Source organism: Micromys minutus, assembly GCF_963924665.1.
Source record: "Micromys minutus genome assembly, chromosome: 17".
NCBI lineage: Eukaryota > Metazoa > Chordata > Mammalia > Rodentia > Muridae > Micromys > Micromys minutus.
The window spans coordinates 29,866,106-29,891,599 of NC_137952.1; the positions used below are offsets into that span (position 1 = coordinate 29,866,106).

A 25,494-nucleotide genomic window follows, 5' to 3' on the forward strand; every position below is an offset into this window, starting at 1 on the left:
GCAGAAGGGGTGTTGTACTGGAAATTTAACCCAGGCCACAGGATCATCCAACTCTTGGACATTGTGACATAATACCATTATCTGTAAAGGTGTTGGACATCCTGTGACTCAGGCCCAGGGAACATAGGCTAAACAGGCTAGGGGTTTCCTACTGAGAAACAACTTCAGCCCTTCAGTGTATTTTTAAATAACGCAAAGAAACCAGGCTTGTTTTCTCTTAAAGCGAAGGGTGTGCACTAAAAGTTCGGGTGTTCTGATTTCATCTCTACCACTCACTAGCTGCACGTCTTGAACATTTCTGCATCTAGCAAGGTATTATCTCCCCCACCCCAATCCCCATCTGAGGAATCCATCTCAGTGTCTGGCATACAACCGCTGGCCTAATGGAATTACTTCCAAAGAACTATGTGAGCCAAAACTGCTGAGTTAGGGGAGAGACCCAAAGCGAGGGCGACGCTCGGAATCTGCAGCAGAAATGGGCACCTGGAATCTTCTTCAGTTTAATTTTGTTTCCCTTAAAAGAAGAAAAGAAATCGGAGCACTGTTGGAGTTAATCTGAACTTTACAAGTTACTTTTAAATAACCTCCATAAAATATCGTGCTTAATGTATGTGGTTGATTTTGGAGCTTGTATGTAGTTGATTTTGTTCAAGTTTACCCCACTCTGCAACTGGGAGCCTCTCCTGGTGCTGGGGTGAAGGTGGCAGCCAGCCCTCCCTTACTCCTCTCCACCGCTCCTTTTGAAAGTATCTTTCTCTCAGGTCTTGGCTATCACACCAGAACCTGAACCCTGCGACTCCCCCAAGACGTTTGGAGGTGCAGGAAAAAAAAAGTGATGTGGACCGCCCAAGGGTGAGGACCGTGGTCAGCGGCCGCGCTGCGCTATCGACCTGCAGGGGGCGCGCGCGAGCTGGCTCAGGGCGACACGGTCCGCTCGGTCCCCGCGTGACCAGAACGCGCGGTCCTTCCGGAGCGGTTGACTGAATATAAGACCTGCTCGCTTCTGGGCGTTAACATCTCCTGGCGCAGCCGCCCCAGGTCCGTCTCCTTTCTGCAAAGTCCTGCGAGCCGGCGGTCGCCCGGCCTTCTGGGATGGTTGGACGGCTGGGTGCCCGGCTCCGGGGGAAGATGTTTCTGACCAGTATCTTGGATTTTTCCTTCTTCTAGATTTGGAATTCTACACTAAAGTCATCATGGGCGTTTTCCAGAGATTGATGAAGAATAAGGAAGTAAGTTTCTAATCTTAACGTCTCACGTCTCAGCTTCTGAGAGAGTTTTCCTTTTGGAAAACGGGGAAAAGATGGTGAAGGTTTTGAATTTTTATACAAGTTGGTTATATTTCGGAGTTTCTTACTGAGTTTATCCCCCACCTGTTCTCTCTCAGCTCATTCCTTTGGCGTTTTTTATAAGCGTGGCCGCCACTGGAGCCTCATCGTTCGCCTTGTATGCTTTGAAAAAAACCGACGTGGTGTGAGTACTAAACGTCTTCTGTGTGGGACTGTCTAGGGGAGCTTTGCTTTGACACGGAGATTCTGAAACACAAGCTGTCAGTGTCTGGGTTTTTCCTATGAATAAGAACATCAAAACGCGGACTGAAAAACAGTTCTGGTTACATTTTTTTTCCTTATGTCTGACCCCTCCACTCTCTTGCAGTGAAGTAAAAATTGATCTCTTTTTTTAAATTTAAGCTTTGAAATTGAAGTACTTAAAAACATTTAGGGGTGCATAGTCATATTTTAAGTGTCAAGATTTCAACTTTCCTTTCCTGGCGTGTGAAAACTGAAACACACACGGCCATCCGCAGCGAACTCTAGTCTCAACTTTGGAAAAAGGACAGTAAAAAGCCTCGTCTCCTGGGATGCAGGAGAAGATGTCTCTTGAAGCTGACTGTGCTGGTTTAGGTCAGACACAGGTAGAGGGTGGTGTCTGGAGCCAATGCTGGCACAAGTCAAGCCCACCCCTCTTAGAACCCCAGGAGGCTCTGCCTGCAGCTCCTCAGCTTACCACTCACGTGCTGCCCTTTGTGGGAGCAGTTTCTTTTCTTTTTAATTGGATATTCTCTGTATTTACATTTCAAATGTTATCCCCCCCCCCAACTCCCCCCCCCCCCCCCCCCCCCCCCCCCGCTTCCTTGAAGGTCCTCCCTCTCCCAAGGCTCTCTCTCTCCACCTCAGCGGATACTTGTTTAACTTCAGCTGTTACTAAAGTTTAGCTGGTGTGGAGACAGAGTCCGTCTCCAGAAAGTTTACAGATCCAATAGCTCTTCTGGGTTTGTGTAAACAAATTTACCTTCATTTAATTAATCTTCTTTTACTTTTAGTATTGATCGAAAAAGAAACCCAGAACCTTGGGAAATGGTGGATCCTACTCAACCCCAAAAGGTATTGCTGAATTTACAGTACCTGATTGATGTCCCACCCAAACCTCTTTTTAAAGATGGGACTGCATGCGGCCCTTGCACTTACAGAATGGCATTCAGAGTCCTTTGAACAGTGGTCTAGAGACCTAGTTCAAGTCCTTGCTCTGTTCTGCACAGAGGACTATGAACAGTCTGGCTCCTCTGAGTCTAGGAAATATGTATGATGATAAAACTTACCCTTAGAGCTAAAAGCATTAAAACACAGAGCAACGGGAATTCCTAAAAATGGGGGTGGATTCGTTCCCAGCGGAATTAGCTACATTCATCTTGGAAAGACTACTCCAAAGGTTTTATTTTTAATTATTTGTTGGGGGCTGGGAGTCGCGCCTGAGTTCTGCTCTCCCACCGCCTGGATCCCAGAAATCAAATTCAGGTAGTCAGCCCCGTGCCCTCTCTCTAACCCCCTGACCTAGGTGTCAGTTTTTGTTACAGAATAATAAATATTCTGAAGTGCTAGAAGTGAGGGGTCAAAATGAACACCAGTTGGGACTGTTAGCAAAGACTACAAAAAGCAAAACTCTGATAACATTTAAGTCAAGAAGGGCGTCTGGGATCTTTGTGACTTTGTGTCTGTCTCCCAGGGTGTGAGGGCAAATGTCAGGATGTCTGACTGAGGACTGACTGGGTTGTTCATACCTTCATGAAGCAATTGCAATGGGGAAGTTTTAAGAGATGACTATGTGCCTTGCCCTGTGTTTGGACCAGTGTACATCCATTTACAAGGAACAGATGTGCCTCTTGAATTTAACTGCTATCTTAGCAAATTAAAAATCTTGGAACTTCTAAGGAAAGCAAGACAGGTGTATGACTGCTCTTCCTGGTCCTGCAACACCTAGAGACCCAGGGACATTAGGGAACAAACTGGTAGAAACAAGCTCAGTGTGCTAATCTGTGCTTGTTTCAGAGATAAGGGTGTGTGTGTGTGTGTGTGTGTGTGTGTGTGTGTGTGTGTGTGTGTGTCTGTGTGTGTCTGCCTGTCGTTTTGTTTTTTTATTGCTCTGATGATGTTTTTCCTTAGAGGAGGACAGGCGATTGCTCCAATGAACTGTGAGATGAAAAGTATATGCTTCCCAACATGGAGAGTAGATGCTTCTCAACATGGAGAGTAGATGCTTCTCAACATGGAGAGTAGATGGTTCCCAGCATGGAGAGTAGATGGTTCTCAACATGGAGAGTAGATGGTTCTCAACATGGAGAGTAGATGGTTCACCACATGGAGAGTAGATGGTTCCCAACATGGAGAGTAGATGGTTCTCAACATGGAGAGTAGATGGTTCACCACATGGAGAGTAGATGGTTCCCAACATGGAGAGTAGATGGTTCTCAACATGGAGAGTAGATGGTTCCTAACATGGAGAGTAGATGGTTCTCAACATGGAGAGTAGATGGTTCTCAACATGGAGAGTAGATGGTTCACCACATGGAGAGTAGATGGTTCCCAACATGGAGAGTAGATGGTTCCCAACATGGAGAGTAGATGGTTCTCAACATGGAGAGTAGATGGTTCCCAACATGGAGAGTAGATGGTTCTCAACATGGAGAGTAGATGGTTCTCAACATGGAGAGTAGATGGTTCCCAACATGGAGAGTAGATGGTTCCCAACATGGAGAGTAGATGGTTCCCAACTGGAGAGTAGATGGTTCCCAACATGGAGAGTAGATGGTTCCCAACATGGAGAGTAGATGGTTCACCATATGGAGAGTAGATGGTTCACCATATGGAGAGTAGATGGTTCACCACATGGAGAGTAGATGGTTCACCATATGGAGAGTAGATGGTTCACCACATGCCTTGCTTTCCGTTTTTATAGCTTATAACCATCAACCAGCAATGGAAGCCCGTGGAGGAGCTGCAGAAAGTCCGGAGGGCGACCAGATGATTACTCACTGCTCCTTCCTTCCAAAGAACACTCTATGAATCTAATGGAAACACTTCTGCACAAACTAGATGTTGATGCCAGTGTGCGGAAATGCTTCTGCTACATTTTTAGGGTTTGCCTGCATTCTTTGGATCCTGCATAAGCAAGTGAAGGTAGCACGTAGTCTGAAACTTTTCCGTGTTTATTGGTGTAAATTTCAATTTTACAGTTGAAATTTTATGTTCGTGCTGCTTGGATATTTTCCTTGAAATGTATAAACATGTAAAAATTAGATTAGTGCCTGTAATAAAATAATTAGATGACTATCTGTAAGAAATATGATTTGTGCAAGAGCTATCAGAAAGTAGTTAACTTTAAAAGTGGGTGGGACATCTTTTTATGGGAACAAGCACATTTTGAAGTATAAAACCTCACCTTTTAAACATCAAGTGCAGATTTCTGTGTTTCACGTCCAAGCTCACCCACTCTCACCCCAGAAACTTCTTTAGCATCTACTGGTTGCAGTAAGGTGAAGAAAGGGTGCGAAGTTAGCAAGGGTGTGGCGGCTGGACAGGGGGACAGGTGAGAGGGCTGCTGGATGACCTCAGGTGACAGGAGTCTGAGGCACAGAGAGAGCTCAGCAGATGTCAGTGGGAACTCTGCTGCTCTTCCCTGGGAGGATGGAGAGAGGAGGCTGGGGAACCCTGGCCAGCACCCTGTAGAGTCTGGCCAGACAGAGACCAAGTGAAGACTTAATCACACCCAGAATGTTTCCCCAACCCCATTCCTTGTTGCTTCCTAGCAACAGGGTGAAGTAGGAAGTTGCTTTTCATTGAGTGTGAACTAAATACAGCTAGATTTCACAGGCCATAGTAGTCACTCATTTAAATTGCATATCCCAATGTTTTTATTATGTTTACAATTCAGGTAATCATCTCCATCTAATTCTAGAACCTTTGCGCTATTCTCAAAGGAACCCCGCACCCATAAGCAATCGCCATCCCTGACCTGCTCCTAGCCCAAGGCAAACATTAAGAAACTTTTATTTCTGGCCTTGGGCTACTCTGGACATTTTACGTACACAGGACCATGTGTGGACTTTTGTTTCTGACTTTATCTTCGAGGGTTTTCAGTGCTTTACGTGGCCTCACACTGTCAGCACCAACCCCTCTGCTGAGGAATTCTATTATATGGTCTGTCCATTTGACATCGATGGGCATTTGCAGTGTTTCTATCTTGGGCCATGGTGAGCAGTGATAATAAGACCATAATAAGATAAAAGTCATAAGCAGGCTTTTTTTGAGGCCATATTCTCACTTGTCTTGATTATGTACTCAAGGTCTTTAACTATTAGGTTACCATGGTAAATAAACTTTTCTTAATTTTTATATGACTATACTGGAAGTATAGGAAAAAGGGCTAAATTCTTGTCACTCATGTGGCACTAAAACCCACTCGCCCTTAGGAGCTCTGAAGGGATCTTGTTAGACGACTTCTCTCGACCTTTGTTTCCCGGAGCCTCAAATTGTCCCACAGGGAAATCTCTGATGGTTGATCCCAGGGGTTACACAAAACAGTTGGAAGTTATATTTCTATTTGCTTACGTTTTTGAAGTTGAATATGATCCCACTTAGGGAAATAAAACTTAACAGCCTGATGATGCTTAGCCAACCCTAGAGCAAAGTATAAAGTGCCCTTGGATGGGTGGTTGAGCCATTGCATTTTAACCACAAAGCTGACCATAAACAGCGTGAACGTGGCGCTGGAAGGTGCTAGTCTACAGGTCTATGAGACACAGAGAGAGCAAAAGTAATGGCAGCAGCCGGGGGAAGGAAAGACGAGGAAAAGGCTCATCTGTCTCTTGCCATCACTGTGAGCCACACCTTAGTGACAAAAGGCAGAGAGGGGCGCAGCTCACTTAGTAACGAAAGGCAGAGAGGGGCGCAGCTCAGTCTTCTCACTAAGGCCAAAGACTCAGCTAGGAGGAACTGTCTACGCCTATGTTTAAATTCCACTAAGCATGGTCACTAGGGTACAAAGTGACGCCAGGAAAGGATCCATCTACTGCTAGACTTGGGGGGCATGGGGTGGTGGGAAGAGGTTAGCAAAGCCTTTGCAGACTCTCCTAGGTTGGTCTGTGCTGCCTTCCTTCCTTCTGGGAACAGGGCCCGATGCCCTCTGGGACATTACAAGAGAGGGTAGACAACTTGTTTCTGGCAAGTTCTCACCCAGAAAAGTAGGAGGAAACCAGGGCAGTGCTTTCTGTGGCTGGTTTGCAGAAGAGCAGTAATCATGTCTATGGACCATCTTGAAAATGAAGAATTTTGGCTTCTATAGTTTGCCTCTCAGACAGAATGTGGGTTAAGGGACAGGAAGGCAGGCAGAAGGCCAGAGACACTGCTTGAGAAGCCTTCACTTTGGGTATCATTTCCTGAGCCCCTACAACACTTGAGTTTCAAAGAGATTTGGTTTCTAAAATTATGAGGTGAAGCTGGGCATTGTGACATATGCCTGTAATCCCTCCACTAGAGAGGCTGAAGCAGGGAAATCAAGAGTTCAAGTCCAGCCTGGGCTATGTGAGACCTTGTCTTGAAAAGCAAAAAGCAAACAGATAATAAATCTGTATTCTTAGAGCTACCCAAGAATGATGGCTCAACACTCTAACAATTTCAGGAATCTGAGACAGGAGAATTGCAAGTTCAAGGATAGTTTGGGTTAGGGTTAGGGTTAGAATTTACTGTATAGTGAATTCTAAAGCCAGTGTAGGCTACATGACAACTTTCTATCTTAAAAAAAATACAACCCTAAAACAAACAAACAAACAAACAAATGGTGAGCTCGAAGTGCTTTTGACCTGTTTGCAAATATTGCTTTCATTGCAAGTATGCAGAGAAGTGAGCAGGCTAGAATTAGAAACACATATCTTTCAGCTGATATTTTTTGCCATATCTGCTGTTTATTTTATGACTGTCATAACTGTCAAAATGAACTCTTTGAAAAGAAGTTATGTAGCCAAAGTTGTTAGGTTCTTTAACCCGTACTCTGACAGCCCCTAACAAGCTAGGGTCAGCCACCCACGTTCAGCCAGTAAGAGACAAGCATTAATAAAATGCAGAGGAAGATGTGCTCAATTCTGCCACACAGGTGGGAAGCCCAGTCATCCTGCCCTTCAAGTCCATTTTGAGGGTCCCACTGTTGGGATTCTGTAAACCCCACCCCTCAGTTACCTGGCAATAGCCAGGTATGCTCCGCTCCAGTGACCTGACACTATAGAAGGGGTTGCTTGACCCCTCCTCTCTCTCTTGCTCTCTTGCAGCCTTGCTCTCCCCCCACCCCTCCTCTTCCCCTTCCCTTCGCCCCCCTCTCTCCATGTGCTCATGGCCGGTCTCTACTCCTCTATTCCTCTCTCTTCTCTCTCTCTGCCTCTACTACCCTCTTAACTTTCCCATGCCTTGAATAAACTCTATGCTGTACTATACCATCCTGTGGCTGGTCCCTCGGGGAAGGGCTTCCCAACATGAGCCCCCCCTCAGAGGCATCTCCCTTGCCCCCAGGCTCTGCCGCACCCCCATGGGCCATATCCCTCTCCCCACTCTCTTCATCCTTTCTATAACACCCGCAGTGAGACTTGGGTTAGAGAGGATGACCACTACATCACTGAGCAGTTGGACAAGATGCAGTTCTCACCACTGGCTGTCACTCTCCTGGCACAAGGCGCTGTGACAAGGGAGAACCCTGTGAGGTCCTCCTCCAACCATCACCAGGCCTTTTAATTTCCACCTTGAGATTCCTGGGGAAATTCCAACAGCATAGGGTCCATTATTTCAACAACCTGATCGCCAAGGGGAGGGGCCCCTGTGTCCTCCTTTAGCCTTTCTTCCCAGGGCTGCTGGGAAATTGGAGGCTTTCACTGCAGGAGGTTTTTCACATCAGGAACGAAGTAGGAGAGATGGAAAAGGCCTGCTTACTGTTATCTTAAGCTACAGAGGAAGCCGAAGAGGAAGTCAGGCTAAAGATGGAGATAACACCTCAATAGAGACATGATCGTAGCCAGTAGAGGTGGCAGACATGCATTGCTGGAAACTTTAAAGACCAAAGATTAATGCCCGTGATCCACGGGACAGAGGGTGAGAGCCAAGACCAGCCAAAGCAATGGCAGGGGAAATGGGGCGGGGTTAGGGTGGGGTGGATGTGCTCGAATGGCCAAAGAAAAGTCAGCACTAGGCTCCACCTCTAAAGACCCCACCGGCTCCCAACCGCACCCTGCAGGAATAAGACTAACGCAGCCTGGGAGGGACACTTCCCCAAACCGTAGCAAAGGTTCACACCCGGAAAAAGAAGGCTTCGAGGCCGTCACTGGTCTCTTGGCACCAGTGTTGAGGGTGAAGTGACAGAAACGAGGGCTGTCAGGAGAAAGGGGAACTGAGCACACCAGCAGGAGACCAAGGTGAGATTCTCCCTCCGTCCCTGTGGCTGGCAGGATTAATATCAGCTATGAACCCTAACACGTGCTGAGGGCAGTTTTGGAGGCAGAGCCTTGGAGGGAGCATCACCTTGTCCTTACTGGTGAAGGCCCAAGGGCTTTGCCTGGCTGACCCTAAGGTCTTTCACACCAGCCTGTGGTCCCCGGGAAGGTCCCTTCTGGTTTTGTTCTCTGAAGACCTCAGGCCATGGAGGAACTAGTGGTGGGTAGGTCATCCCCTCAGGGCCCCACCCTAAGGTAGGCCTGGGTGGCAGCTGCTCTATTGTTCTTACACACTGGGGCAATAACCCAGAGGAAGGTTAAGCCCTCGGTGGTTAAGTTTCAGTTGATGCTTTGCATAACAAAGGAAAGATGTCTTTCCTATTCCTAAATTCCCTTTGAGGATAGTACCAAGGCTGACACTTGGGAGATGTTGGGTTTCCTCTCACTGAGAGATTTCTGGGAATCACTTGACTAACACCTGAGTTCAGCAGCACTCACTGAGCCCCAGGCACCTCCCTGAGCATAGCCCACACCCCTAAGGCAGACAGCCCGAGCAGGGACTCTCTTGCCAGTTGTCCCTGTGGGTGCTGTGCCCTCTTCACTCAGACCTGTGACTCTGGACTGGTATTGTGAAGTTCAGTGTAACCTATGTGAGGGCCAGCTCTGCTCCTCCCCAGCTCCATACTTCCTGCTTCTCCGAGATGGAGATCACCCTCAGACCGCAGGCTTGCTCTGGTCTTGAGGGCAGGATGTGTTCTACAGCTTCAACCCCACGGCAGGAGGAAACAGCTGCCCCTGCCTCATAGGAAGGACAGGTAAGAGCATCTCAGCAGAGGCAAGAGCCACAGTTCACAGCCGTCCTCGAAGTTGGTTTCTAGGATCCTTCTTTACTTTCCTACAGCCCTCCTCTTTATTGCAGAGTGCCTAGAACATGGAATGTAATCAGCAGTGAGCAGTTGTCAAGTTTTCACGGAGCCGTCGGATATTTAAACAAATGGCAGACACAGGCCATGTGTAAGTGATCAATTGACACCACAGACTAGGCCTTCACGAGCTCTGGCCTCCAAGTAGGAGAAACACTTTTCCAAGTGCATACAAAAAGGTTAGTTATAAGGCTGTGGGAGGAGAGAGGACAGGACCAAATACACAGGCAGGAGGTGCCACTGGGCCCAGAGCAGGTGTCTACCCACCCCCACCCAATCTGAACAGTGTGGATTTTTTGGAGGGGAGGGTCCTGTCCCAGCAGACAACTCTGTTGAGTATGAAGTGAACACCAAGATAAACTAACTTGAGATTATATGATATGCAACCCAGTTCTCAGAAACAAGTGAGTATGAAGGCACTGTCAGTCATAGGGATATGGAAGTGTGTCTGTTCAGTTGGAGTGCATCTGGGCAGCCTGTGTACAGGGCCACAGTACCCTGATGGCCCACTGTAGGAAATATTCCTAACAAAGACACGGTGGTGTTGGGAGCAATGTGCCTTTAAGAAGAACACAGAAAGAAAATGAAGGAAGAATCTATGGATGAAGTGTACTGTTTAAAGGTGTGGTATCCTGCAGGTGAGGGGGTAACACAAGATAGCAGAAGCCAGGGCAGGAGATGCTAGCTCCGGTTAAATGGTATCCCTTATAAGAGGTGCCTTGGCCATGGTGTCTGTTTTATAAGGCAAGTTATAAAAAGTTTAAAGAACTTCCACACTCCCCACTAGATTTCTACCATAAATGTTTTACACCACACCATTTTTATTATAATTTTTGGTCCTATCTATCTATCTATCTATCTATCTATCTATCTATCTATCCATCCATCCATCCATCCATCCATCCATCCATCCATCTATCTATCTATCTATCTATCTATCTATCTATCTATCCATCTATCTATCATCACCTGTCACCTGCCTGTCATCTTCCTGTTTACCTACCTACCTATGTGTAAGTATGGCATATGTATATATGTATTAAGTATTCATGCATATATGAGTGTATTCCTAAGGGGGCATATATATGTACAAGTGGAGTTCAGAGGTCAATATTGGGTGCCTTCATCAATTGCTCTCTGTCTCATTTTTGAGACTGGGTCTCTCACTGAGCCTGAGGCTCACTGACTAAGCTAGGCTGCCTTGCTAACAAACTCAGGGTCTACGGGCCTCTCCTGTGCTGGGAATAAAGATGCACACTGCCAGGCTTCACTTTTGTGTAGATTCTGATTTTCCTTTTATGTAAATGCTAGTCCTTCAGTGTGTGCAGGCACTTTACTGTCTGTCTGTCTGTCTGTCTGTCTGCCTGCCTATCTTATCTGTTGTTATCTATTCATTTGTCATGTCTTAATTTTTTTTCAAGTCAACTAAGTGAAAGGCAGGACACAGGATGCTGCTTCATCCTTAAGTAGTTTAGGATGAATCCTAAAAGACAGGACAAATTTTAAATGAATAAGACACATTTGGCTACAAACTTGTGGTTTGAATATCTTTGGCCCAGGGAGAGGCACTATTAGGAGGCATAGCCTTATTTGAGGAAGTGTGTCACTCTGGGGGTGGGCTTTGAGACCCTTCTCCTGGCAGCCTGAGGAGTATTCACTCCTCACTCCTGGCTTCCTTTAGATGAAGATGTAGAACTCTCAGGTCCTTCTCCAGCACCATGGCTGCCTGGATGCTGCCATGCTTCCTGCCATGATAATGAACTGAACCTCTGAACCTGTAAGTCAGCTCCAATCAAATGCTGTCCTTTATGAGAGATGCCTTGGCCATGGTGTCTGTTCACAGAAGTAAACCACAAACTAAGACAGAAGTTGGTACCAGGGTTGGGGTATTGCTGTGGTAAGCATGACTATGCTTGTTTGGAAGAATATGGATTTTGGGACATTGGAAAGCAGTGGAATGCTTTACATGGGGCTCAATGGGCCATCCTAGTAGGAATACAGAAGACACTGGTGCTGAGGGTGGTTTGAACTGTGCAGACCTGGCCCAAGAGATTTTAGTGGAGAAGAATTTCAGCATGTGGCCTAAAGACTATTTTTGTGGTATTTTGGTGAAGAGCATGTCTGCTTTTTGCCCTTATCTGAAAAGTCTACCTGAGGATAAGGTTAAGAGATTTATATTATTTGCACTGACAAAAGAAATCTTAAAAAAGCCCAACTGAGACTGTTCTCTGGTTTAGTCTTATGAAGAGCATTCTGATCAAGCATAGTAAGATTAAAAAGAAAAATACAAAATGCATGAATCAAGTAATAATAAAGGGGCACCAGGAAGTGGAAAGAAGCTAAATCCTGTGTTCAAGGATATTAAATGGAATTAAGGGAGTGGTGACTTTGGTACAAGATCCCACCCAGCTAAACTTATGCTTTTTCAGTTGAAGAAGGGATAGTTATATCTAAGCATTATAATGACTTGGTTACTCTTTTCATTTGGGCTTTTAATCTTGAATAAAGTACAATCCAGAAATGGAAGGCACACTGGTGATCAGATTTTGAGGCTGGAAGACACAGGCATTTGATCTGAATCCTGAGAAACAGTGGCCATAAAAAGCTTAGGCCCAGACCTGGTGGTATACACCTCTAATCTCAGGAGACAAAGGCAAGCAGATCTCTGAGTTCAAGGCCAGCTTGGAACAGAGCAAGGTCCAAGTAAAGGTGTGACTGTCACAGAACTCAGGAGACCAAAGCATGACGATCTCTGGGTTCAAGGACAATCTACAGAGCAAGTTCCAGGACAGTCAAACTTAGGCAGTGAAGGACTCGGAAAATAGAAAGCTGGTGATGTAATAGAACAAGGGGGCCATGTTCCAGCTCTTGAAATCAGCAGAACTTGGCAGCTTCAGCCATGTGGCTCTGGCTTTAGGGTCAAGAATAGGAGAAATTACTAGGACAATTGATGCTAGTTAGCTGGAGCTACAAAATTAGTGGTGATTAAGAAGAGACCAGCATTGCTGAAGTGAAATCTTCTGGAAGTATGTTCTGAGGGCACAACGAAGCTGTGTTCCAGAGATAACCAAGATTGTACCTCATGCTAGTAGCTGGACTTGGTAATGTGTAAGAATCACCCAAATGGTACTGGTTTGACTGTATGAAAGGAAGCTGAGGCTTGACACTATGAGAGGCCATAGAAGGCCATTGGTGAAGGTTCAGCCTCAGTGGCAGTTGATGGACCAGGATTGAAGGGGCCATGCAAAGAAGTTGAGAATTGGCATCATAGAGGGAGTCTGAGAGAGGCTGCTGGTGAAGCTGAGTTGCAACAGAAGACCCCAGCATATTAGAGATGTCAGTACCATAGGACGATCACCAAGAACAGCAACAGCAGTGGGGTGGAGTCAACCAGAGCCTAGAGTGCTATAGAGGGCAGAGCTGGAGATGTGACCCAAGCTGTTTTGAAAAGACCAAATGATGTATGGATCCCAGACACGGGAATAAGAAGCTGAAAAGTTGAGGTTGCCTTGGAGGCCCCAAGATGTTAGAGATGCCAGAGGTGTGGCATACCTGCCAAAGAAAGACACTAACAGGAGTGGATCCATTTCAAGAGAAGTTAGTTGCAGTTGGCAAAACTGAAAGGAGTTGGGCATCAGACATGGAGATGCAGAATTTGGAGTTTTCCAGCTGCTGTTTTGGCTTTGCTTCTGTTCAGTAATTTCCTCACTATGTCATTTTGGAATGGTAATGTATATCCTGCGATGTTGGAAGTGTGTGATCTGCTTTTTTATTTAGATTTTATAAGGGATTACAGTTAAGAGATTGCATGAATCTCAGGAGAGACTTTGAAGTTTGGACTTTTAACATTGTTGAGACTGTTACAGACTATGAAACTTTTGAAGTTAGGACTAAATGTATTTTGTATTATGCTGTGGCTAGGTATGGCCCCCATAGACTTATTTGTGTAAACAAGCCTATGGGGGCCAGCAAGTGGAATGTGGTGGTGTAGTTTGATGTCAAGGCGATATATGATTAGACAGTGGAGAGGTGGGCGGTGAAAAATCTAGGAAAATGGAAGAGGAAGGAGTAGGCAGAGATTCACGGAGGAAGAGAAGATGGAAACAACTGTGGATGTTTCTCTCAGAGCATCTCTAGATTGATAATGTTATGATTATTTCTAAGGGTATCTATGGGTCGATTTATCTTAGCTAGGTGAACAGTTTATATCTTTGTCTATTGGTTGTAAGCTTATTGTGTAGAGGGTTTGTGGATTGACAATTTAACATATAAACCTGTTTGATAAGTTGTTGATTGTTGAGTCAGGACTTTATCGGCCCAGTGGATGAGATGTGTGGGTACTAGGCTTGGGAACTAACTGCTTAGGGGATTTTGCTCCAGCTCTGCTCTGAAGCGGCTCTTGGTGTGGCTCCCAAGGAGTGAGGCTGCAAGAGTGATAACAAGAGAACCTTACTGGCATGGGGTGGAATTGTGGGGGCTGGTAGGAAGAGAACCATTTTAATATTTACCGTAACATGGTGGTTTGAATGTGCTTGACTCAGGGAGAGGCACTGTTTAGGAGGTGTGGCCTTATTTGAGGAAGTGTGTCACTCTGGGGGTGGGTTTTGAGACCCTCCTTCCAGCGGCCCGAGGAGTGTTCACTCCTTTAGATGAAGATGTAGAACTCTCAGGTCTGTCTCCAGCACCATGCCTGTCTGGATGCTGCCATGCTTCCTGCCTTGATGATAATAAACTGAACATCTGAACCTGTAAGCCAGCCCCAATTAAATGTTGTTCTTGGTCATGGTGTCTGTCCACAGTAGTAAAACCCAAACTAAGACAAAACTCAAGGATGAAATCATGTGATTTCCCACCAAAGACTTTGGAAAACCAGCTGCTGAAGAGACTGACCTGTCCCTTAGTCACCATCATCAGTAGGCATGAGGACTGAGTTGTAGGAGAAAGGGACTTAGGTCAGAAAGAATTTCTGAGGAAAAAGGCAGTGTGGAACAGCTTAGGCAGTGGGGAGGATGACTGTCTCTGACACATCACTTTTCTTGTCCTCAATCAGCACTTGTCTGGTGGCAAACTTCCCACTCAGTGACAGACCCTCATCACCATTCCCAGTGGCAGCACCTCTCTAGAGCGCTAGGTGTTGGTTGGCATGTGGCTGAGGCCTGTCACGATAGTACATCATAGTCAGTCGTGTTTTTAATGTCACCTCAGTGCATCATCTACTGGACACTCGATATCCTTCTATGAGGAACAGGAAGCTCTGGGCATACAGATGCTGGTGAAAGTGTTTCCCTGCACCCAAGGACCCTGCATTTCCAGCCTCAGTCCCACAGTGCCCTGGGCTCCTCAGAGGACTCCTAGCTATGGTCACACCGTCCTGTGGCGGAGGAAGCTGAGGTCATTGTCTGCTTTCAATATCTGCTCCTGAGTCACTGCCTGTGTGAGGAGGTGAAGCTCAGGCCAGTGGCAGCTGGCTCAGCTCCCTACGCTCTGGAGGCTGCTGGGAACAGCTTGCTGATGGTGAAGTCAGGAACCCTTCCTAGCTCTGCCACCTGACTGACCCATGACACCTGCCTACTGGGATCTACTGTAGTGTGGTGGGTTTTTCTTTCCCTAGTCCCTTCCATCTTCAAAATCAGGTCTGCAGCTCCCAGACTTCCTCCTACTCTGGTCCTGCTGTCTCCATGGCTGACATCCTTGGCTCCTGCCTATGTGAAGCTGGGTGGTGCTCTGCAGAACTCACACAGGGAGTTTCCTCCCAAAGGCGTCTTTAGCAAGTGTGGGCCACAGAACAGTCACAGTCGATGAGACACTGAAAGAACATGGGGAAGCTCTGCCCAGGGCCTCACCGGAGCAGGCCAGCTAGCACTGTTACTGTTATGAATTGTAATGTAAACACGTGGTATGCAGGATTATCTGATTTGTGACCCCTGTGAAAGGGTCATTTGATCTCCATAGGATCAAAACCCATAGGTTGAGAAACACTGTGTTGGAACCTTTGGCTTGGGATCTTTGGGGCACTCATGCCTTCACAACAAACAAGACTGAAGGGCTCTGGTGTAGTAAGGTAATTTGGACACCACATCTTCTGTAGTTTGGGATGTGTCTCTCTGGAAATCCCACTTGTCCTGCGTGGCACACCTCAGATGCTGCCCCTTCAGTAACACTTTCCTTGATGCCTTGTTCTTCCTGCTTGACATCTGAAACTTCGTCCCCTTCATTGGTCCTCCTGGGCATTGTGCTTGGGCAGGAGCAGTCTGGAGACTTCCTGATCCACTAGTGACTTCACCAGGTCGGAGAGCCACATTTTCCTCGTCTGTGAAATGGGATGGTAAAGTGTCTACTTAACATATCCTACAGTTAAGTGTGCCAACCCACCTATGAGAGGGTGGCCTCCCCAGGAAGCACCAGCCTTTTCCCCTTAACCCCTGGTTTCTGCTGTCACATCCAAACGGAGAGCATAGACTCCCCGAGGACAGAGACATAGCCTCTCTTGTCCCCACATTCATTGCTTTGCAGGCAGCAACACTCAATACGGGTTTGATGAAAAATGAACCAGAAGGGGGTCCCGGTACAAATGGAGCTTTTCTCCCTAACCTAGCTCTGGAAGATTTGTTGGCAATGCTCTCCCCTTTTACTGCGTCAGCTGCAGTGAGCCGGGCTCTACAAAGTGGGAGGTCAAGGAAGCACTTCTCTCACTGAAGAGTTAGCAAGGACAGCAAGGACAGGGGTCAGGGCTGTGTTCCCTTACGGTGCTGTAACTGGCAGGAGGAGGAGGAGCAGAGGGAGGAGGGAGGAAGGACATTAGTAGAAGGGGTGTAACCATCAGAGCTGCAGGGAAGGGCCTTGGAGGCTAAGGGGACCGCAGTGGCCTGGGGACCTGTGGGACAGTGTACATTGTTGGGAAGGAGCACAGGGCTCAGAGCAGAAGCACTGGGGCTGGGCAGGAAGATGGTGGTTGGAATGGGGAAGGCATCAGGGCTGGAATAAGGGACTTCACCCAGCAAAGCTGAGAAGGTAAACAGCATACACCCACAGCAGTTTCGTCCTTCCAGCCGCTCTGTGCCACTCCTTAGCGAGGTGGGCTGAGGCTGAGAGGCCCTGGGAAGTCTCTGTCACTGAAGGGGAGTGGAGCCTGTGCCCACCTCTGGCCAGAAAGCTGAGGGGGAATGTGTCTGTATTCCTTGTCAGTTTCATTCACTGGGAGTGTGACTTTGGGGCTCCAATCAGCCGGAGAGGAGGTAGGGGAGGGGTGGCCTGTGAGAAGCAGCCAGCACCGCCTGAGGGGCAGACGCATGTGTCTTTTCTCCTTGCCCTTTGCTGCTGTGACATTTCAGCTGCTCCATGTCTCACGGTGTCACCTATATACCAGAGGGTGTGGTCCAGGTGATCTGACTCTTAATTCCAAGGAAGAAGGAAGTTCAAAAAGTATGTGGGATTCTTAGATAAGCTGTCTAGCGTGGGGAGCCAAGGGCGGGAACTCCCAGCCAGGACAAAGTCTCTTCCACAGACCTGCCCAGAGTGGGTAGGTCTGAGAACATAGAGAAAAACAAACACAGCCTTCTCGATACACGCACAAGCACACTTCACTTCTGTGACCCTCTGTCATCAAATTCCACCCAGCACCGATATCGTCTTCCTGGTTCCTGGGTGTAGCAGTAGGTCCCCCAAGCCACAGTTTGAACGAGTTCCCAACCGTTCCCCATTTCAGACCTGCCCCAAGTCCAGACCTCTTATACTCCTGTGACTAGCTGCTGCCAAGGTTCCCATACAGTACCTTTTGGGTTCGATTCATCTCAGCTTAGAGATATTCAGGACCATACTTCCCCTGACTATCAAGACTCTATGAAAGGGTACAACTAAGCAGCCAGATGGGCAGAAACATGGCGGGTGGTGGTCTGGGTCACAGTAACTTCATTCCCATGGATTTGGGGTTCTATAACTTCCTGCAAGCCTGCCTGCCTGCATCTGGGCTCCTGAACATTATTCTCTGTTAGGAACTGGGCCCTCAAGCTGTGGGGTTTTACAGACCTTATCGCACGGGTTTAACTGAAGACTGCGGCTGTGCGGAAATGCGATGGAACAGAAGGTCTATGGATGTCTGGAGGTGATCGGTACAGAAAGGTCTGTCCAGTCTCTTCTTGGTCTCTTTGTGCAGAATGGTTTTTGAAAGACATGGGGGGGGGGGCTGTGTGCGAAACGGGGGCCCCCCAGCATCAACCCGCCAACAAAGTAGGTCTGCGAGAAGGGTGCTGGCGGCAATGGGAGGTAAGCAGGGAATTCTGGGCCTGGAGCCCAGAGACACAATAGGGGTGAAAGGTTGAACAGCCCTTCCTCAGGAGCTACATTCACAGACATTGGTCTGAGTACAGAGGACACCTGACTCCAGACTCCTGTGTCATGGGACAGCGGGGACAGAGGACCGAACCAGGAGCACATGATCAGAAATAAAAATCAGAGGCTGCTTATTGAGAAGGATCAGTGGGTCCTGATAATGGGACCGTGCTAGGAGGGAGGGCAAAGCCAATGCCCGGCAGTAGTGAACTCGACATCAGCTACATGACTCCCCTTAGTGGGCTTTGATACAGCACCTGATGCTCCCACATTGTTTTGTGCATCAAAAGCGTTTTGTGTGCGTTGTGTTCTAAGCTGTGTTTCTAGTGAGGAGGAAATGCTAGTCTCTCTTGGCAAACTGATTTCTTTGATACGCTAAAACTGATACATTTCTTCAACTCTCCCACCGGACCCTCAGTGCTGGCCCAGGCCACCCTGGAGATCTGTCCTCTCCCAGCTTAGTCAGTTACTCAAGAGTCCTTGGGTTCACAAACATTCCTGCTTTAAGAAATATCTATCTCCATGGGGACCCAAAACCAACCTTTGTGAATGTGTGATTCAAAGGGAAGAATTTTCTAACTAATTTTCAAAACACACACGGATTAGGGAGACGTTTCACTAGAACGAAGTCTAAGTGTCCATTGGGTCAAGGTCTCGGGGTGGGAACAGATGTCATGGGACCATGTAGAAGACTGCAGAAGAGAGAGTTGGCAACCTCATGAACCTGTATCATCTCAGCAAGATGAGGATCCTACCCTGGAGCAGGAGGCAGTTTGCTATGGTTGAACAGGAGTTGACAGGAAATCCTTCTTTCGCAACACGTAAGAAATTTGTCTAATTTCTGTATGAAAATCCATCTAATGTCTGGCTTCAGGATGGGAATCAGAATGTTCACGGAGGCATCCTAGACCCAGCATGATAACACCCAGCACATGGTAAGTATTCAGTAGAATCAGAAGAGTGAACGAATGATTTATACAACGAAGTGGGTTAGATTAGAAGCCCCGTGACACTGTGCTAAGGTTTGAACCTTGTGCTGGCTAGGTTTATGTCAACTTGACACAAGCTAGAGTCATTTGGGAAGAGGGACTCCCAGTTAAGGAAATGTTTCTCACTAGGCAGTAGTGGTCCTAGCACTTGGGAAGCAGAGGCAGGCAGATCTCTGTGAGTTTGAAACCAGCCTGGTCTACAAAATGTGCGCTCCAGGACAGCCAAAGCTGTCTGTTACAGGGAGAAATCCCGCCTTGAAAAACAAACAAACAAACAAACAAAACAAAACAAAGAATTTCTCTAAGATTGCCCTGTGGGCAAGTCCATGAGGCATTTTCTTAATTAGAGATCAATGTAGGAACGTCCTGCTCACCATGGGTAGTGGGTATTGGCAGCCCCAGGGTAGTGGTCCTGGGTTCTATAAGAAAGCAGGCTGAGCAGGCCAGGGGGAGCAGGCCAGTAAGCAGCACCCCTCCATAGCCTCTGCTCCTTGTTCTCCCTCTAAGCTCCTGCCTTGGCTTCCCTTAGTGATAGAGCCATAAGCTGAAATAGAAATAACCTTTTCTTCTTCGAGTTACTTTTGGTCATGGTGTTTAACCACAGCAACAGGAGTCCTGATTAAGACAGCCATCTCTCTAAAGGCCATAGGAGTGGCTGAAGGTCTTAACCGGGAAGGTTCTTCTTTAGGAGTCAGTCTGGAAGCCATAGTCCAGCCAGCACCAGAGGGAGGTTCCATTGGTACCTGTGGAATGGGGGGCGGGGGTGCTGCATAGGTTTGGACTTTAAGAGGCTTGGTCCAGAGCTTGGGGGTGACTGGATCTAAGCAGTGCAAGCCATAAAGGCAAACCCTTATTAAAATACTGATTTTGAGCAGTTATGATTTACAGTTATAATTTACATCAACAGCTTAACCAAGGAGATCATGTCAAATTTCCTGACCCTCTCCTAATTGGACACTCACTCTCTCAATACCCCTCGTTACTGTTTGAGACAAGCTGTCATATCCCATGAGACAAGGTCCCAGCTGGCTTTCAACTGGCACTATAGCCAAGGTGGCCTTTAAACCCCTGGTCTTCCAATCCTCACCTCTTGAAGGATGGGAGTAGGAGTTTGTATCACCATGTGGCTTAGACTTTCCTTCCTTTCTTTTCATTGGTTGATTTACAGGTATGAGTGTTTGTTTCCATGTGGACGACATGCACATCTGGTGGCTGCAGAAGCCAGAAGAGGGTATCGGATCTGCCAGGACTGGAGTTACAGGCAGTTGTTAACTAACATGTAGGAGTTAGGATTCAAACTCAGATCCTCTGGAAGAACAGCCAGTGTTCCTAACTGTTGAGCCATCTCTCACAACCCCAGACCTTACTTCTTGATGGACCCTTCTCTCTCTTCTTACAACACATTTGCTCACAGTCCCTTAGCTTAGGGCCAGCAAGCGTTTTCTGCAAAAGCTAGATAGTACCTGTTTTAGCCGGGGTTTCTATTCCTGCACAAACATCATGATCGAGAAGCAAGTTGGGGAGGAAAGGGTTTATTCAGCTTACACTTCCATATTGCTGTTCAATACCATAGGAAGTCAGGACTAGAACTCAAGCAGGTCAGGAAGCAGGAGCTGATGCAGAGGCCATGGAGGGATGTCACTTACTGGCTTGCTTCCCCTGGCTTGCTCAGCCTGCTTTCTTATAGAACCCAGGTCTACCAGCCCAGGGATGGCACCACCCACAATGGGCTGCCCACCCCCCCATCACTAGTTGAGAAAATGCCTTACACCTGAATCTCATGGAGGCATTTCCTCAGCTGAGGTTCCTTTCTCTGTGATGACTCCAACTTGTGTCAAGTTGACACAAAACCAGCCAGTACAGTACCTATTTTAGATTTACAGTCTCCACTCTGCACTTGAAGCACACAGGCTACGTACCTCCTACAGTGAGCCCACACTGTGACCCACACAGCTTCAAGATAAAGACTATAGATTTGGCTGTTAGTTTTTCTTCTGTGAATTAAAAGAAATTTGGGTGTCTGAGAACACCGTGGAAGAGGGGCCAGAAAGATTGGAAGAGTCTGAGAATCGGGGAGTATGCTGTGAGACTGTATCTCCTAGGAGAAGCAGAAGCTCTATCTGTAAAATTTCACCAACAAGACTGCCCACACGTGAGCTGAACAGGGACAACACCAAAGGACACACCAAACTGAATGGGGTAAAGTCTACAGGTAACTGAGGAAGGCTGAGAGCAGGAAGGTGGTCCTCCTGGGAGAAGGGACATCAATTGATTGTCCAGCCAAATAGTCAGCACCAAAACCATGCATACGATTAACATTATATGGATTCAACAGGATACATACACACACACACACACACACACACACACACACACACACGTATATATGCATGCAGTAACAATGAAAAGAGAGGCCATGGATTTGAAGAGGATCTGCAGGGGTATATGGGAGGGTTTGGAAGGTGAAATGTAACTAAATTACAACTTCAAAAAAATAACTAAAAAATAAAAATAAGGAAGTTATGCTTGGATTATTATCTTCAAACTGGCTTCCCAGTGTGGTCTGGTAGGACTGTTTACATGTCCCCACCATTGTCCTGACCTTGAAACACAGCCACAATTTATTGATTCTTCATGTTACCTTGATCCCTAGAGTGCCAGACCCAAGCCCTGGGCACCTATACACTCTTCACACCCAGCTCGGGGTGGGGACCTGTCCGATGTTCAGGAAGTGTCCAGGCAGTGAAATCCTGGCTGGGAGTTGAAAATAGAAATTTATTTTCAAAAGAGTGGGAGATCTGTCAGCATCCCGTAAGTGCAGTGTCACGGGCACCTCTCAAGGCGTGCAGAGGACCCATCCTTTGGTAGTAGTGCAGGGGGAGGGGCAGGAGTGAGTGCCAGGGGCAGTCAGCCTAGTGTGTGGCTTGGAAGAAGCCTCTAGGTGAAGGTGACTCAGAGAAACTTTAAGGAGGGGCCAAGGAGGGCATGTCGCTGGGAGGGTTTCCTGTGCAGGAGCATCCGGTCACAGTCCCCAGCACCCCTCACTGTTGCTCAACTAGCCCTATTAACAGGAATTAGGGTGGCAGCAGCAGGGGCCATGGGGGAGTCTCAGCCTTATGATTACTCAGGTCTGGCTCATTTGTGGTCACAAGAAGGCAAAGTTCTGTGACTGTCTTTCCTGAATGCTCACAAGGCTAGCTCACTGCCCACAGGCTGGTTTCATTTCTTAACCTTGGCCTCCTTAATTAAGCCCCTGGATTTCTTTCATTTCCAACAAGTAGTGAGTAGGCTCACTCTGTCTGTGCCCCTGGTAGGGGTGGGTATGTTCCTGGGTATGCCACTCTCTCCACCCCACTGCTGGTGACAGCAGTGACTGGATTACCCAGGGACACACTGGCCTCCCAGTATCATGGGTCCTGGAAGTCACTGTCCAGGTGCAATAGCCTTCTTGAAAATGTGACGTACAGGCACTGGGGGGCAGAAAGTTGTGCTCTGTAGGTTTTGCTGATCCCTGCACAGCACATACCGTCTGCCTGCGGCGAAATGAGAGAAGCCACAATGACGTCATAGAAGGCAGAATAGGGAAGAGGTGCTCCAGTTACTGTATGTACATCATTTCACACTGGGTGTAAATCTCCCTGTGTAAATCCCCCTGGGGGCGTCTGCCCTGGACAGAATGGTGCAATCACTGGGAAGTGGGGATTTTAAGTATTTCTTTTTAAAAAGGTAACTGACCTTATACACCTTTAGAACGTAAGGTGGAGAGCCAGTATGGTTTAACAGCTGCTCGGCAACACTGCAAATCAACCATTATTAGCCTTTGTGCCTTCGTGAGCCTTGCAAACTGCTTAGCGAGCCACCAGCTTCTACCTGAGCTAAAAGTGAGAGACTGCAAGCCCCAGACTCTAGAGGGCGCCACCTTCATGGCTTTGTCTCCTCTTTCAGAGGCTGAACAGCCAGCCTTGGCAGAGGCTGCACAGACCTAAGATTCCTAGTAGCGCCAGACCCAAGGAACAGAGCTTGTCCCGGGCTTCCCAGCCCATCATACATGCCATTTCCTGACTTGTGCCAGTGGGCCCTGGGCCTGCCCTAGCCCAACCTCTGGATGTCTACCCTGGTGGCCCAGAGCCAGGAAGTTCTCATGATGCAAAGCCCTTACCCCTTGGAGGTGTGAAACTCTGAGGGCTAGAATTACCACATCGCTAAGATCTTGGCTTGCTCAATGCTCGCCACAAAGTAAGGGAGGACAGGCAATATTTCCTTTGTGTCTTCCCTCTGCATCTGCTTCTCCATGGCTGCAAGGGTGCCAGGCTTGGTCTGCATGAGTGTGGCTCTGTCTGGAGTCGTTTCTAATCGAGGAAGGCGAAAGGCAGAGAAGAACTCATTCACCAAACTCTAAGTGTGCCCACCCTTGCAGATAACTGGGGTGGTGACTCACAACGGAGGGAAGACCCAGGCAATGACTTGACCCTATGGCTGCATGTTCTCTACTCATAAAGCATGCGTTCACTTCCAAAGGTGGAGGTCCTGTCCAGGGCTCGGAGAAAGGGTCACATTCAGGCGCCACATGTTCTCCAGGTCCACAACTGAAGATGCCTCTCTTCCTTCTCAAGCAGAGCGCTTTCCATGTTCCTTCTTAGAAGTGCCTTCCAGCCCGGCAGGACCCTCTCTGGGGTCTCTGAAGAGCACAGATCATTAAGAAGACTAGGACACTGTCATTTGGTCCTTTGACCCAGGTAGCTTGTGGTAGTGCCCGGTGAGGATGACGGGCTTGTCCAAGCTGTGCGTGGACAGCTGAAGCCAGGAGAGCCTCCACTCTGAGTGCTGGGCAGAGAGAGACAGTGCACCAAAGGAAGCAGACTCTACAATATCCTCATTCCGCTTGAGGTCTGCTTCTTACTAGGTTCTAAGGTCCACCAAGTTGGTTCCCAGAAATAATACAGAGCAACTGAAAACCTGGAAAGAAGAATACGGCACGGGACAGAGGGGAAGACACTGCAGAGCCTCCCAAGCAAGCTTCACAGACTGAGCACTTGCCTTTTGAAAACAAGGTACAGACTCCCTAGGTTGTTTCTATGGGTACCTTTTTAGGACACCCTCAACCGAGGTCCTGCCTTTTGGTGAAGACGTCTCCATTCCTGTATTGAAGGGAATATTCTCCTCTCAAAGAGGAATATATTCCTCTCGTCTGAAGATCTAGTTTTAGCCATTTACACTTTGTTTATCATGGTTGATTTTTCTTTTTAAATTAGCATGCAATAAACATAACATCCTCACTACTGGGTCATACTATTGGGTTGTCCTTGTCTCCGCAAAGGTCTCAGCTTGGTGAATTAAAAGTCTTGATGCCTCCCCACGTCAGCAGCTTATTCTATCCTCTTGGTTGAAAATATAATCTCTTTTGCTCTGCTTCCTGGCAAAATGTTTTGGAAGTAGTTGGGTAAAAGGCCCAGACGTGAGCCTATAGCACCATCTACTGGTTGAATGTGAGTATGACCCAACTGAACTTATACGGAGCTTCGTGTTTGAGCTTCGTGTTTACACAGGTGTTGTAAATAGTCTATTTAAAAGTCAAAGCGGCCAGTGAAATGGCTCAGTACATAAAATCAGATGCTACCAAAGCCTGGCATCCACCAACCTCACAAAGTTGTCTTCTGACCTTTATACTATGGACAAGCCCCATCCCATCCTACGCACACATAATAATCTGTTTTAAAAGATGTATTTATTTATTATATATAAGTACACTCTAGCTGTCTTCAGACACACCAGAAGAGGTCATCAGATCTCATTACAGATGGTTGTGAGCCACAATGTGGTTGCTGGGATTTGAATTCAGGACCTTTGGAAGAGCAGTCAGTGCTCTTAACCACTGAGGCACCTCTCCAGTCCACACACAATAATCATAAATAGAAATAAAGCAATTAAAGTTAAAGAAGAAAGGTCTGTAACACCAACATGTATTACCGGCAAGGATTTGTGCCTGAACCTTCCCAGGTCATATAAAAATACAACAGAAACATCAAGAGACTTAAGAGGGAAACAAAAACAAACAAACAAAAAGATATCCAGGTGTAAACAAGTCTGAGAGCAGTCAACTCTTTTCTCTTTAAGGTTTTGGAGGGGAAGAGATGGAAAAAGTCCGGGAAAGCTATAAGTTCTATGAGCTGATACTCTGGAGAAAAAACCCAGGCTGGGCATGGTGACCCACACGTTGTATCCTAGCATATGGGAAGCAGAGGCAGGACAGGAGGATCTCTCTGAGTTTGAGGCCAGCCTGGTCTACACAGTAAGTTCTAGGACAGCCAAGGCTGCACAGAGAGATCTCGTCTCAAACCCACACCCCAACCCCACCCCACAACCACCACCAAAACAAAAAAGAAAAAAAAAAAAAAAAACAAACCAAAGCAAAAATCTGTCAGATGAGATTTTATATGATAGAGGAAAATGTAGCGTGAGATGCCACACCCAGAATGATGAAGATTGAGAGCAATGGTGACAAGTCAGGCAA

The 25,494-nt window shown here is 47.3% G+C and overlaps 1 protein-coding gene and 1 pseudogene across 2 annotated transcripts in view; both read left to right on the forward strand.

Annotated features, from left to right (window-relative positions):
• LOC308431438 (protein FAM98B-like) overlaps positions 1–25,494 on the forward strand; it is a 292,458-nt pseudogene that overhangs the window by 32,842 nt on the left and 234,122 nt on the right. The window lies entirely within an intron of this gene.
• Positions 1,194–4,299, forward strand: LOC308431588 (normal mucosa of esophagus-specific gene 1 protein; the record flags this gene model as incomplete). Its single annotated transcript, XM_080931108.1, has 4 exons — positions 1,194–1,229; positions 1,385–1,470; positions 2,321–2,381; positions 4,231–4,299. The coding sequence occupies 4 exons, from the start codon at positions 1,194–1,196 to the stop codon at positions 4,297–4,299; spliced, it is 252 nt and encodes an 83-aa protein (XP_080787234.1).